The 13,896-nt window shown below is 33.9% G+C and overlaps 3 protein-coding genes across 12 annotated transcripts; 1 reads left to right on the top strand and 2 right to left on the bottom strand.

Moving 5' to 3' along the window:
• The first annotated feature begins 699 nt into the window (after window positions 1-699).
• On the top strand, window positions 700-5,030 carry Ilers (Isoleucyl-tRNA synthetase). Its single transcript, XM_083103805.1, has one exon. It carries the CDS (start codon window positions 801-803, stop codon window positions 4,431-4,433), a length of 3,633 nt encoding a protein of 1,210 aa, XP_082959931.1. The 5' UTR covers window positions 700-800; the 3' UTR covers window positions 4,434-5,030.
• A 34-nt stretch (window positions 5,031-5,064) lies between these two features.
• Window positions 5,065-8,468, bottom strand: LOC145974079 (transmembrane and ubiquitin-like domain-containing protein 1). Of its 5 annotated transcripts, none has more exons than XM_083103841.1 (5): window positions 8,348-8,468; window positions 7,949-8,033; window positions 7,342-7,667; window positions 6,968-7,268; window positions 5,065-6,761 (listed from the first exon to the last, which is right to left on the bottom strand). In XM_083103841.1, exons 3-5 carry the CDS (start codon window positions 7,649-7,651, stop codon window positions 6,308-6,310), a joined length of 1,065 nt encoding a protein of 354 aa, XP_082959967.1. In that variant the 5' UTR covers window positions 7,652-7,667; window positions 7,949-8,033; window positions 8,348-8,468; the 3' UTR covers window positions 5,065-6,307. The 5 variants fall into 5 exon arrangements, with proteins under 5 accessions (XP_082959967.1, XP_082959965.1, XP_082959964.1 ...); XM_083103839.1 differs by having other exon boundaries at window positions 7,949-8,098; window positions 8,348-8,460; XM_083103838.1 differs by lacking the exon at window positions 8,348-8,468 and adding an exon at window positions 8,234-8,330 and having other exon boundaries at window positions 7,949-8,098.
• Window positions 8,469-9,022: 554 nt separating this feature from the next.
• On the bottom strand, window positions 9,023-13,773 carry LOC145974067 (ATPase family gene 2 protein homolog A). Of its 6 annotated transcripts, none has more exons than XM_083103810.1 (6): window positions 13,750-13,773; window positions 12,228-12,424; window positions 11,970-12,155; window positions 10,484-11,898; window positions 10,164-10,427; window positions 9,023-9,508 (listed from the first exon to the last, which is right to left on the bottom strand). In XM_083103810.1, the coding sequence occupies exons 2-6, from the start codon at window positions 12,421-12,423 to the stop codon at window positions 9,050-9,052; spliced, it is 2,520 nt and encodes an 839-aa protein (XP_082959936.1). In that variant the 5' UTR covers window position 12,424; window positions 13,750-13,773; the 3' UTR covers window positions 9,023-9,049. The 6 variants fall into 6 exon arrangements, with proteins under 6 accessions (XP_082959936.1, XP_082959932.1, XP_082959934.1 ...); XM_083103806.1 differs by lacking the exon at window positions 13,750-13,773 and adding an exon at window positions 12,927-13,236; XM_083103808.1 differs by lacking the exon at window positions 13,750-13,773 and adding an exon at window positions 13,052-13,236.
• Window positions 13,774-13,896: the final 123 nt, after the last annotated feature.

Genomic DNA, 13,896 nt, shown 5'->3' with positions numbered 1-13,896 from the left:
AAATATATAATCAAACCGGCACTTTTTACTTTCACCTTAATTTTTATTTAGAGAACATGACAAAAGATCATATTTTGAAGTTTGAAAGTTCATATTACTTTAAATCGTATTCTTTTAGTTTTGAGAAATTAAAGTTTGAATTAATGACTTTCTTTGATTACTTCTTCTAAATTATATTTCCCTGATGCTGAAATTCGAAGATATAATTTTTGAAATTTATATTTAACTTCTGCTTGTTTTACCTCTTGTCAAAATATGACAAGAAGTATCCCCAAAAAAATTATTCACCTGTCATTATCCATTATTTCCGGAAAATTAAAATAATAAATATTTTAAAAATTATATTATATATTTGCTATCTTATTGAGTCATTATAATAAATTATTATAAAGTAATAAAATTAATAATTATTATAAATAATAAATCAAATTTACATTAATTATATATACCTCGTTTTACATTTTTATGACATTTTTATTTCTGACATATATATAATCTTAATCAAATTAGAGCACGTGGTCACAATTAGTACCGAATACTTCTGAGAGTGCGTTTGAAAATTTTATCGTGAGGTAACGTAACGTTTTGACCAATCAGGACAAAAGGAATAAAGATTTCTTCGGTCAATTAAATGCTGTTCCACCTCACAGGTAGAATTTCCGAACGCATCCTGACGTCAATAAAGTATTTGCGCATGCGCGTGGTAACTTCGTGTAGAGGGACTAGAGGGATACGAAGGATTATAAGGGGATTTGCTTCATTTATTCTTTTTCGAGTTGTTCCACGTGGTGCTTGTAAAAATGTCTAAGGAAGAGGAAATGGAATTTCTTACGCACGATACAAACTCTTCCGACTTAAACTGTCCATTGAGATTGCCGGAGACAATCAATTTCGCGAAAGAGGAAGAGAAGACGCTGGAAAAATGGAAGACAAGGGAAACGTTCGAGAAGAGCATGCAGTTGTCGCAAGACAGGCCCATTTATTCGTTTTACGATGGACCACCATTCGCCACCGGTTTACCTCATTACGGACATATCCTGGCCGGCACCATAAAAGACATCGTGACGAGGTACGCGTATCAGTGTGGCTACCACGTGGAGCGCCGATTCGGTTGGGATTGTCATGGATTGCCGGTGGAGAATGAGATAGATAAGGAATATGACATCAAGGGACCTGACGACGTAGCCAAAATGGGCATCGAAGAGTACAACCTCAGGTGTCGTAAAATCGTGATGAGATACGCCGACGAATGGGAAAAGATCATCACACGAGTAGGTCGATGGATAGATTTCTGCAACGATTACAAAACCATGTATTCATGGTACATGGAGTCCATTTGGTACATTTTCAAGCAGTTATATAATAAGGGTCTCGTTTATAAAAGTTTCAAGGTGATGCCTTATTCCACTGCTTGCAATACAGTATTGTCAAACTTCGAAGCGGGTCAGAATTACAAAGATGTTGTCGATCCATCCGTGGTGGTGGCCTTCCCTTTGCTCGACGAGCCAGGTGTGTCCCTGCTGGCATGGACGACCACTCCCTGGACGTTACCTAGTAATTTGGCGCTATGCGTCAATCCTACTTTTGAATATGTAGAGGTTAAGGATAATGCTTCCGGTAATATTTACATCATATTAGAGGCTCAATTGAAACTTGTTTTTAAATCCCCAGATCTTTACACTATACTAGGTAAGAGAAAGGGCGTGGATCTGAAAGGAAAGGAGTATGAACCACCATTTCCATATTTCAAGCATCATAAAGAGAAGGGTGCTTTCAAAGTATTGAACGATACTTATGTCACAGCGGAGACAGGAACTGGTGTCGTTCACCAAGCTCCATACTTTGGTGAAGACGATTATCGATGCTGTCTAGAAGCTGGTGTAATAACCAAAGAACAGGAAATTATATGTCCTGTGGACAGCTGTGGTCGCTTCGTAGAACCAGTTCGTGATTTTCTTGGCATGTATGTCAAGGATGCAGATAAAGAGATAATCAAATATCTCAAAGCTAATAAGAAATTGATCGTTAATAGTACAACAAAACACAGTTATCCGTTCTGCTGGAGAACGGACACACCGCTCATTTACAAAGCCGTACCTTCTTGGTTCCTCAGGGTAGAGTTGATCAGAGAAAAGTTATTGATGGCAAATAATGCAACTTATTGGGTACCCAATTACGTGAAGGAGAAACGATTCGGCAATTGGCTGCGTGATGCCCGCGACTGGGCCATCAGCAGAAATCGTTACTGGGGCAACCCTATACCGCTGTGGATCTCCGATGACCAGGAAGAAATTGTGTGCGTAGGCAGCATTGAAGAGCTGGAGCAATTGACGAGCACAAAAATAACGGACATTCATCGAGAGAGCATTGATCATTTGGAGATACCGTCGAAACGTCCCGGGCATCCGCCGTTGCGTCGCATACCCGAGGTTTTCGATTGCTGGTTCGAATCTGGTTCCATGCCGTATGCACAAGTGCATTATCCGTTCAAGCAACAAGAAGATTTCGACAAATGTTTCCCGGCGGACTTTATCGCCGAGGGGATTGATCAGACGCGCGGTTGGTTCTACACACTTCTGGTGATATCTACCGCGTTGTTTGGTAAAGCGCCATACAAGAATCTCGTCGTCAACGGTTTGATCCTCGCGTCTGATGGCCAGAAGATGTCGAAACGCAAAAAGAATTATCCTGATCCGCTGGACGTAATCAGTAAATACGGAGCGGATGCCCTACGGCTCTACCTCATCAATTCGCCGGTCGTAAGAGCCGAGAATCTGCGATTCAAAGAGGAGGGTGTCCGAGATATTATCAAGGATGTTCTTTTACCTTGGTACAACGCGTTCCGGTTTCTTGTACAAAATATTGATCAATTCGAGAGAGAGGTGAAAGAAAGATTTGTGTTTGACGAAACAAATCTTACTTACTCTGACAATATAATGGACAAATGGATCATATCTTTCACCCAGACGCTATTGGTTTTCGTGGGGAAAGAGATGAAGGAATACAGATTGTACACTGTAGTACCTTACTTAATAAAATATATAGACAATCTTACAAACTGGTACGTAAGAATGAATAGGAAACGTATCAAGAACGAAGATGGCTATGATGATTGTAAGAATGCGTTGAAGACTCTATTTCTTGTTATTTACACAATGGTACGAGTCTACGCACCATTTACGCCATTTATAACAGAATATATGTTTAACTGGTTGTCAAGATGGTTGCATATGGAGGATAACACTAGTGTGCACTTTCAAATGTTACCACAACCGTGTGATCATTTGATAAATAATAGCATAGAAAGGGCTGTATCACACATGCAGACTGTCATCGAATTGGCGCGTATCGTGCGAGACAGAAAGACCATACCCACGAAATATCCCTTGCGGGAAATCGTAGTGATTCATCAGGATGAGGAGGTATTGAAGGATATTCTTCTGTTAAAAGCGTATATACTCGAAGAGCTCAATGTTAGAAAATTAACAGTAACTAGCGACAAAGAGAAGTATGGTGTGACTCTGAGAGCCGAACCGGATCACAAGACTCTCGGTGCTCGCTTGAAAGGTGAATTCAAACAGATTATGCAGGCCATCAAAGAACTGTCCGACGAACAATTGCAAAAGTTCGTCGCCACGAAGGAGATTATTGTGGAAGGTCATAAACTTGAAGAGCAGGATCTGCGCTTGATGTTCAACTTTACCGGTCCTACCGCCAAAGAATTATCGAAGCAATACGAAGCTCACAATGAAGGAAGCATGTTAATTCTCCTGGACATCACTCGCGACGAGGAGCTATATAACGAGGGAATAGCGCGGGAAGTAATTAATCGAGTACAGAAGATGCGGAAGAAGACTAATCTCATACCATCTGATGAAGCTATCGTGTTTTACGACTTCAAGGACATGAATAGTACATTGGCCAAGGTGATCATCAGCCACAAGAAATTCATCGAAAACACGACCAAGACTCCGTTAAAAGACATTGCGGACTTTTCTCAGAATACCAATTACGTTACTCTTTCTAGTGAAATGCAAACAATCAAAGAGGAAAAAGTGATGTTTTCGTTAGCTCGAAAACAAGCAGAAATGCCCAAACAGAACGTAGAAAATCGAAAACAGAAAGAATCGCAGAGGGCTCATGTCTTCATGACGCTTATAGGTTTACAACCGAGATTCGATGCGGCGAGAGTCAACGGTCATAAAAACATCGTGAAGATTTGGTTGTGCGCTGAGCAACTTGGTATTATCACGCATGAACGTCTGAAACAGGAGATTGAGTTGGTATTCGGTATTTATGGTTGTTCGTACGACTTGTATCTCAACAATGAAAAGTTTACCGTAACAATCGATAATACACCGGTAAATATAAATTTATTAAACGGACAGACAATAAAAGTCGTGAAACCAGGAATGTCATTGCCATCCGACTAATGCCACTTTGTTATTTGATATTATTAAAATGACAAATTGAAAAAGAATAAAGCAGTAAATCTCATAAATAAGTATCATTATATTTTATATGTAAGTTCCTAAAAAAGAGATAATGTTTTACAATATTACACCTCTTAAATTAGGTACATGTTGAGTGAGATCTAAGATATTCAGTTTTTTGTTTATTAATGAAAATATTTATTGTGAAGCATAAAAGACTATTTATCTCTTAAGTTAATATTGCAATATGTTCTCTCTTTTTTTTCATATACATAATGATTTAATATTTAACTTAACATCATCATGCACAAATACAGTCTCCTTCAATAAAAAATATATTCATATTAGTCATTTTGTGAATTAAAAAAATTATTAAAAAAAAGAATTATTTATATATTTTAAAGATTATTCTTTCTACAATTTTATTGTTTTCTTCTCTTGTATAGTGTTTGATCATTATAAAAAATAATACATGATTACTACAATATATTAAAAAAACATGATACTACAATATATTAAAAAAATACTGCACAGATAACAGTTTAATAATAAACCATAATAAGTTAGTATTTAAAATGCTGATTTATATTTATTTTTATGTATTTATTTTAGGAAATAAGGAGAGCATATGTATTGATAAAAGTATCAAATAAATAGACATTTATTGGCATTTTAAAACAATCGTAATATATAATTATTTAACTTTAACAAATTATACAGTAAGTCACAAATGATAGTATATTTCGCCCATCTTCTTTTATATCCAAGTTTTTATCTATTCGTCATAAATATCCATTTAATTTTCTTAACAGAGGCTGATTTTATTAATGCATATAATTCTTCTCATGTACGAATTGTACAATATTAGTAGCAAATATTAGTTACAAACAAAGTATGCAAAGTTTTGATACAGACCATAGATAATGCAATATCCTTTTTTCCAAACTTATTATCCATGTAAAATCTGAGTAATTTTTAATGATATAGCTGCAATCTTATCATATAACTGTTTAATGATATCCATACAATGCTTAAATATTTAAAATAATTTCACTAAACTCGGCGAATATAAAAACATTTATGATATATACTTGATATTAACTAACATATATAGCACCAACAATATAACACACTATAAAGTTCGAAAAGGAAGTGATTAACTATATAAATAAATATATTTTTAGAATGTATATTTTTATATGTAATTTTTTCTTTTAATATTTAATATTAAAGTTAATTAAAATCATTTATTATTATATAAGATTAAAATAAATAAATTAGTAATTTGTCAGTATTTAATGCATATATATTTTCTTACTGAATAATAAATTATCTTTTCAAGATTATATTTAACACAAGGAAAAATATATTTGCACAACTTATTTTATGCAAGATATTTTTCCAATTATTGTATGATACAAAGTGATATTTCTTGTGAAAATACTTGCATATAATATGTCTATTATATTCGCAATTTTTCACAAAAATGTTACCAAATTTTATACGATAATTTAACGCTTCAATTGTATATAGGATTACTCTTGTAACCGGCTTAAATATAATTTGAAAGAAATTTACTTTAGAAATGTGCATGTTGTATTATGTTTTATTTCTTGAATTAAGCTACTTATAGAGATACAAATTAAAATCAATATCTAGAAAAATAATAAAAATCAAATTGTAGAGCAAACTCGTCTTTGTTAACAGTAAATATGATTTCGAAAGTGTCACATTAAAAACAAATGCTTAGTGATCAAGATTTCTATTTGATTAAATAATCAAGTTCAATCAAGTAATCACATTATTAAATCATATAATAAACCATTTGTATTTAAAGTGCTTTCATTAACATATACAGCGTAGTAATTGCAGTTTTATTCGACGTTTCGAATGTTATCTTGATCAGGAAAGAAATTACTAAATAGGGAGACAGTAAAGATCGCAGTTAGCGCGTAAAGTGCAAGCGTGGTCGTCGCGGTAAAAAGTTGAGCGTAATGATACCGCGAGTACCACGCGAGACCTAAAACAATCGTCAGGATGCTTACTAAGAGTCGACTCAGGTCCCAATCATTGTGCACCGAACTGAGACCCGTGCCCGTGGGCAGGTCTGAGAACGATTGAGAATTAAAATAGATGGACGAGTTATCCAATGTAGATGTCTGGGATGATGATACGGTAGCTGGCCGCGGTTGATGCACCCAACAGTGAACTACGCAATCATTGAATAAGCCGCATTGCTCAAGAGTTTGAGTGTCGGGCTGTAATACGCGACCATTGAATACTAATCGTACTGATTTATGCGCTTCTAATTCCATTTGAAAGTGCCTCCTGTAAAATCGAATTAATTTTTTACACACCTTATAATGATTTTATAAATAATATAAGATAAATATTATAATATACTTAAAATAAAAAATATATTAACACTATATTATTCATATAATAAAATCAAATTATAATAACATGTAATATAATACAGAATAAGATATAATTCTTGAATAAAATAACATAATAAATTTACATTAAATAATTACCTTTTAAAATCACCTAGCATTTCTTTAAGACTGCCAGTAACTAGTTTCTGATCATCGTTTATAAATTTTAATTTTATAGTGATTTCATTGCTATCGCTTATCGAATCTTCTGTTGTACATTCTGACGAACTACCACAAGTTTGGTCTAAAATATTTGTCGTATCAGGATTATCTGCTTTAACAGATCTTTGAAGCAGTGTTGGGTCATCATTGCTAAATGAATCCATGGTTTCAATAAGTACTTCTTCTGCTGTTGTAGACTCCATTGGTCTAGCGACATCTTGAGAAGTTTCACTAATATCTGATATATCACACAATATAAAAGAGATTTCATTAACATCTATGCAAAGAAAAGAGACAAGAGAAATATTTACCAATGGCAGATGCATTTGGACAGTTTGATTGTATACTATCATTATCTGAAGCTGTTTCGTTTGTTTCCTCCTCTGTTATTTCTAAATTTGGTGGTCGCCCAACATCTTGATTAACACTGCTTACATTTTGACGATTGGCTCTTATCGCCGCGATACGCGTTGGCGTCCGGTCACGTAATATAAGTACAGTACGTATCAATGGCTGATCCGCTATACTCGTCGAACACCAAGCGAGCCATCCAACCAGCAATATACTCATAACAATGAAAAAGTCTGTGACTTCATCGCCAACTCCCTCGATCAATGACATTTTATCCAAGATAGATCTGTCAAGATAGCAATACTATTAATAAAATTGCATCACATTGTGATAATATAAACAGATGTTAGCATCTATTCAAGTATTATTCATATTAGTCATAAGATAATGATATTATTCATAAAACGATAATAATCGTCATTAATATTGAAATTTTTGGTCGAGATGATAAAGACTTATCTCCCTGATTAATACAAAATAGTGACTATTTTTGGAAAAATCTCACAATGATTGTTTCGCAAAAGCAGTTAATAATCGTGGAATAAAAACAGAAACGATGTAACGTACAATCAAAATCCGCCAGCTGAGAGGTTATCTCGTCGAGAGATTGATTTGTCAACACAGAACGATACTTCGTAGACGCTGCTCCTTTCTGAAAATCGAAGAACGATGCTTCATGACAATGCAATCCGATGATTCTAGTAGAAACCGCGCGATCTAAAAGAAAAAAAAAACTACGTCCTCGTTAAATCGTCCTTTCGCTGATACGTTGTTTTAATCGACGAGAGAAACGTCTCTTCGTTACGTATCGCTCTCAATGTTGTCGACGTGTATCGCGAACACAACGATTACCAACAGCGGGACGTATGTGAAAATTCGATCGACAAACATCTGGAGATGACGCAGATAATAGCTTGTGACAGATAACGACTGAACTGGTAAATAATTAATGGACGATCTTCTTACGCTCTCTCCCTCTCTTTCTCTGTCATGTGAGACTACCAACTTCGATTATCGCATTCGAATAAATCTTGCCCACCGCTATCTACACGACAACACTACGTTCTAAAGAAATCGTATCTATGACGAAAGTATTATCAACGTTAGATGACATATCATATGACATATCATTCGTTGTTTATTTATATTGCATTCTATATAAACTTGTATTATTGTCTTGACAGTAATTTGATAACAAACTTGAATAGGTCGCTATGTTATTGAAGTAAATCATATTGAATATGTATCTGAGATTATGAGAGATTCTCGACACGTATAATTTATTTAATTTGCATCTACTTTTTCATGGTTTCACTTAATAATTTTTTGTGCTCATAATGGCCATTATATAACTGATATGTATATACATCATTGTATTAACTTTCAACGAGGAAATACGAAATTCATCCAATTCAATGGATGTACATGTAGAATTAGATTCAAAAGATCGCGCGCGCGGAGATGCATGTATATCCACCACAAAATTATAATTGTTAATTTTTAGAAATGCTTTTCAATATCGATTGACATTTAACATGGAATTTGTATATGTCAATCAAATTTAATTACCTTTTTCCAAAGTGTGCAAAAAATGAAATCCGAAAGTAAGATTTTAAAGCCTTTTGTTGCAATAAAAATGGATTTATCTTTATAATCTTCATAATTTATTCATTTATTATTATTTTTATTATAATTCTCGTAAATCTGGAGAAGGGAAACGGATGTTCTAGGAGTGACGATTTTGAATGCGGCTTTGAAATGCTTCTTAACAATAACAGTGGCGTTAAGATTCTCTTCTAACGCTTTCATAGCGGCTTCGTGACATATTGCTTGGATTTCTGCACCGGTGTAGCCTTCCGTTAAAGAAACCAGGTCTGCGATATTTACTTTGTCTTTGATATTTACTTTGTCTTCGATATTTTCTTTGTCTTCGATATTTACTTCGTCTGCGATATTTATTTTGTCTGCGATATTTACTTTGTCTTCAACATTTTCATTGTCTGCGATATTTTCTTCCTTCGCGATCGGCATATTTTGCAATTTTATGTTGAATATTTCTCGTCTGGTTTCCTCGTCCGGTAATCCAACGTATATTATACGATCTAATCGTCCAGGTCGAAGAAGTGCCTGATAGAATTATCATTAACGTAATTATTGTCACAATCATAATAGATATAAGTAGTATATAGTATAAATAGTATATAGTAGTATATATAGTATAAATAATAAAAAAGATAAAATATTAGGTAATATATTGTTATTATGTAATAAAATAATGATGACACAGTATTTGTGATTATTATTATAATCATAATATAAATATAGTCAATATTAGATAAAGAAAATTTTAATCAACTATAAATAAAAAGCAGACAATTAAGAGAGATAATCTAATATTTCATATTGAGAATTGAAAAATGGCAGAAATCTTCGCACAGATAAATTAAACTTTTTTTTTTAATTGAAATTTGCAACTGTTCTGCATTTTGCAAAAGTATCTTTAATATATAAATTGGCAACAGTTTCATAATCTGAAATCACAGCTGCCTACTTCTTCTATATTACTAAACTCACTCTTTAAGTTTAAGATTAAAAAGAATTTAGAAATTCTAAATATTTTAGATATAAATCTGTCTCTAATGATTATTTTTTTTACATATTTATGTCAATAAAAATATTTGTCTCTTTTTTGTTTCAATAAAAAAGTTATAAAAAGAAATTGATTCTTCAAATCAATTATACTCCAATTATATGCTTTGACCGATAATATGAGGAAAATTACTTTGTCAATTTTATCCGGTCGATTAGTCGCCGCTACTAATGTGACGCTTCCCAGAGTGGTAACACCATCGAGTTCAGTCAATAATTGAGCCAGTACTCGTTCCTGCACGTTGCTGCCGTTACCATTGGAGAAACCTCTCTCACCACCTAATGCATCTATCTCGTCGATGAATATGATGGACGGTGCTACTTGTCTTGCCTTTCGGAATATTTCTCTTACAGCTTTCTCGGACTCGCCGACCCATTTCGAAAATAACTCTGGACCCTACAAACAATTTTACAATACAGTAACGGAAATACAATCAGCATCGAATAACTTACCTTAATATTGAGGAAATTTACTTTACTCTCAGTAGCGAGAGCTTTCGCGATCATAGTTTTTGAACATCCTGGCGGTCCAAACATTAAAACACCCCTAGGAGGTGTAATACCCATTCTTGCAAACGCTTCAGGATGCCTCAGCGGCCATTCGACAGCTTGTTTTAATTTTAACTTCAAGTCTTCCAGTCCACCGATATCTGACCACCTTACATTTGATACTTCCACTAAAACTTCCTTCATAGCTGAAGGTTTTGTTGTAATCAAAGCATGATGAAAATCAGTCATGGTTATCTTTAGTTCATTGTCTAACATAATCTTGTCTTTCTGACATTTCACTGCATTAATTATTGCTTTTGAGCATAAACCATATAAATCTGCACCAACAAAACCATGAGTGACAAACGAGATATTCTGTATATCCTCATGTGAAAGTGTATTGGGGATCTTTGAAAGTAATTTTATCAGTATTTCTGTACGCATGCTTGGAGTTGGTACATAAATCTCAAATTCCATATCTAATCTGCCAGGTCTCCTCAGAGAACTATCTATAAAATCTAATTTTGAAGTCGTAGCCATTATTACAATATCACTATTGGTACTTTGTAGATCATCGAAAAGCGTTATTAGTTGAGCAAGAACTCTCCTCTCGTGATCCGTGCTGGAATTACTTCTTTTGGGACACAAATTATCTATATCTTCCAATAAGATTATACTAGGAATATTTAACATTGCTTTGTTGAATATCTCTTTGAGTTTATTTTCTGTTTCACCAATAGACTTGCTATAGATATCTGAACTATACACAGTAAATGTATTAACATTACATTCTGAAATTATAGCATTGGCTATCATGGATTTACCAACACCAATGGAACCATATAATAATATTCCTTTACTAACACCAAAGTGCTTTATGCTTCTGTATTTGCCAATACCTATTCTAACGACATCTCTTATATCAGATATGAGATCACTGTATCCTCCTATATCTTCAATTCTAAATTTCTTTTTCAAGATACTATTTCCATCTTCTGCAACACTCAAAACTGTCCATTTTGTTGTGTACAATGCTTTATAAAAAGTTATTTTTGTTTGATTACTTGTCAGATTTATGTTTTTAAAAGCTTCTGATAGATTTTCATCTAGTGTTTCGATTTGTTCCTTCTTAATTTCATCCATCTTGATTTGAACAATTTTGTATGCTATCTTTTTTCCATAGTATGGCACGCTTATTCTATTGCCAATAGCAAATATCTTTTGCTCGTTAAAATATTTTAGAATATTATCAAGTTCTGTGGTTACATTAGATATTAAATGTTTTCCCAATTGATTTATTACTATCTCCTTAGCAATATAGACATCAGATTTCAACAAATATACTTTTACTAATCCCGCAAGGTTATTTAATTCAATGGCTGAAAATAAAACAAAGTTTGTTAATTTCTTCAAGCTAAGCATGATAAATAAATAAATTTGACATATTTACCATGTTTTGTTAAAGAGACACTTGTCAAACTTTTTTCATTAGTTGGCCAAGCTGTTTTAACAACTACCTCATCTTTGGTCGCAATAACAATCGGTGATTCAATAGCAATATCGCATAGTTGGAAAGCGGATTGTGATATAAACACCATATCATTAGCATCCCTCTCAGAGATATGTTTGGGTAATTCTACGACATACATGACTAAAGAGATAAGAATTTACAAATAAAAATTACCATTAAAATTAGACAGCTATATACCTTGTGATTGGAAAACTTCTATCGTGCTGTATAAAACTCCACCAGAGATGAAAGAATGATTCCAACTTTCTGTGGAAGGTGGACAGTTTGCTTCGTGCAATAAAATATCTTTCTGCATTAGAGCACATTGACACTTGTCACACTGCTGCCATGAGGGTGACGATGACGACAAACTCTTTCTCGATTTAGTAGACATCCTGTAAATAAAACATATGGATTAAAAAATGTGTTCTCATGTACTAATGTAGTAATTTATTAAAATGGGCATTTAATTTAATTAAAATCCGTTTCCATTAAATTATGATAAAAAACTCTTCGTATCTTTTTGAATAAAAATAAAGATTTGTGAAATAAAAATCATCGTTTGAAATTATAAAAACAGTTAAAATTTAATTTCCAATATTCAAAATGACAGATTTCCTAACCTTCATAATCACATTTTTAACGGCTTATAATTTTACTTATAGTAAATCAAGAAAAAATTTTTACTTTTTAAATTCTTATTTATATATTAAAAAAGACTGCAAATGGAAGTATTTTTATCTAAATTTTGGAAGCAAAAAGTTTACTTTTATCCTTTTTTTTTTTTCCTCGCGTCACCGGATGATGACTATTAATAGACGATTTTTGGCGTGCTTTTGGTATAGCAACCAATGTGTACCAGAATGTCTTACACATTGATAAAACATATATACGTACGTATGTTTTATCGATGTGTAAGACACTCTGGTACACATTGGTTGTTATACCAGAAGGACGCCAAAAATCGCCTAATGTGTCTTCAACCTGTCCTTCCAGGTTATGTGACACACTGTGTATTTTACTTTTATCCTTTTTTTTTTTCCTCGCGTCGCCGGATGGTGACTATTATTGTATCTTCAACCTGTCCTTCCAGGTTATGTGACACACTGTGCATTATTTCTATTATTTTAAATAATCTTGCCTATTTTTTTTAAAAAGTTATAGGTTACTCTGAGGGTGGGGTCCCATGGAGCGTATTAGGGCTCGTTCCCACTGAGCGCGTCACGCGTCGCGTCACCAGCGTGAGCCAATCAAAACATCCCATTGTAATAACATGTTGTTATTACAATGGGATGTTTTGATTGGCTCACGCTGGTTGACGCGACGCGTGACGCGCTCAGTGGGAACGAGCCCTTACGATACGCGCGTATCGTGCGTATTGAAAATCTGACCAATCGCAGACGTAACATTCCCGTATCACAAACAGTGAAACGTCTGCGATTGGTCAGATTTTCAATACGCCCGATACGCGCGTATCGTAATACGCTCCATGGGACCCCACCCTGACTGCATCTTTACTTTTATCCGCTCATTAAGGCCCATATTCTGAATCCTCTTTTATCGATAAAAGTGCTCCTAAAAGCGGCCTGTAGCCAATCAGAAGGCTTATATGCCACTTTTAGAGGCACTTTTATCGATAAAAGAGGATTCAGAATATGGGCCTAAGAGGTTAAGCTACACAAGGTTATTCGTAAAATTTATATCAATTCTAGATTCTTACCTTATATATTTTATAAAAATCAAGATAAATATATTTAAATCAATCAATCGACACACAATGATATATCAACTATATAGCCTTATATAAATGAAAAAAAATTAGAAGATAAAGGCTAAAAGTCAGGACAAAATTCTCCTTTTGTATCGA

The sequence above is a fragment of the Camponotus vicinus genome, unplaced genomic scaffold (assembly GCF_025532165.1).
Source record: "Camponotus vicinus isolate PSW18456_S1 unplaced genomic scaffold, iyCamVici1.0 SCAF_7, whole genome shotgun sequence".
Taxonomy (NCBI): domain Eukaryota; kingdom Metazoa; phylum Arthropoda; class Insecta; order Hymenoptera; family Formicidae; genus Camponotus; species Camponotus vicinus.
Note: the sequence above shows the minus strand (reverse complement) of the source record. Positions and strands in the feature narration are given on the sequence as shown.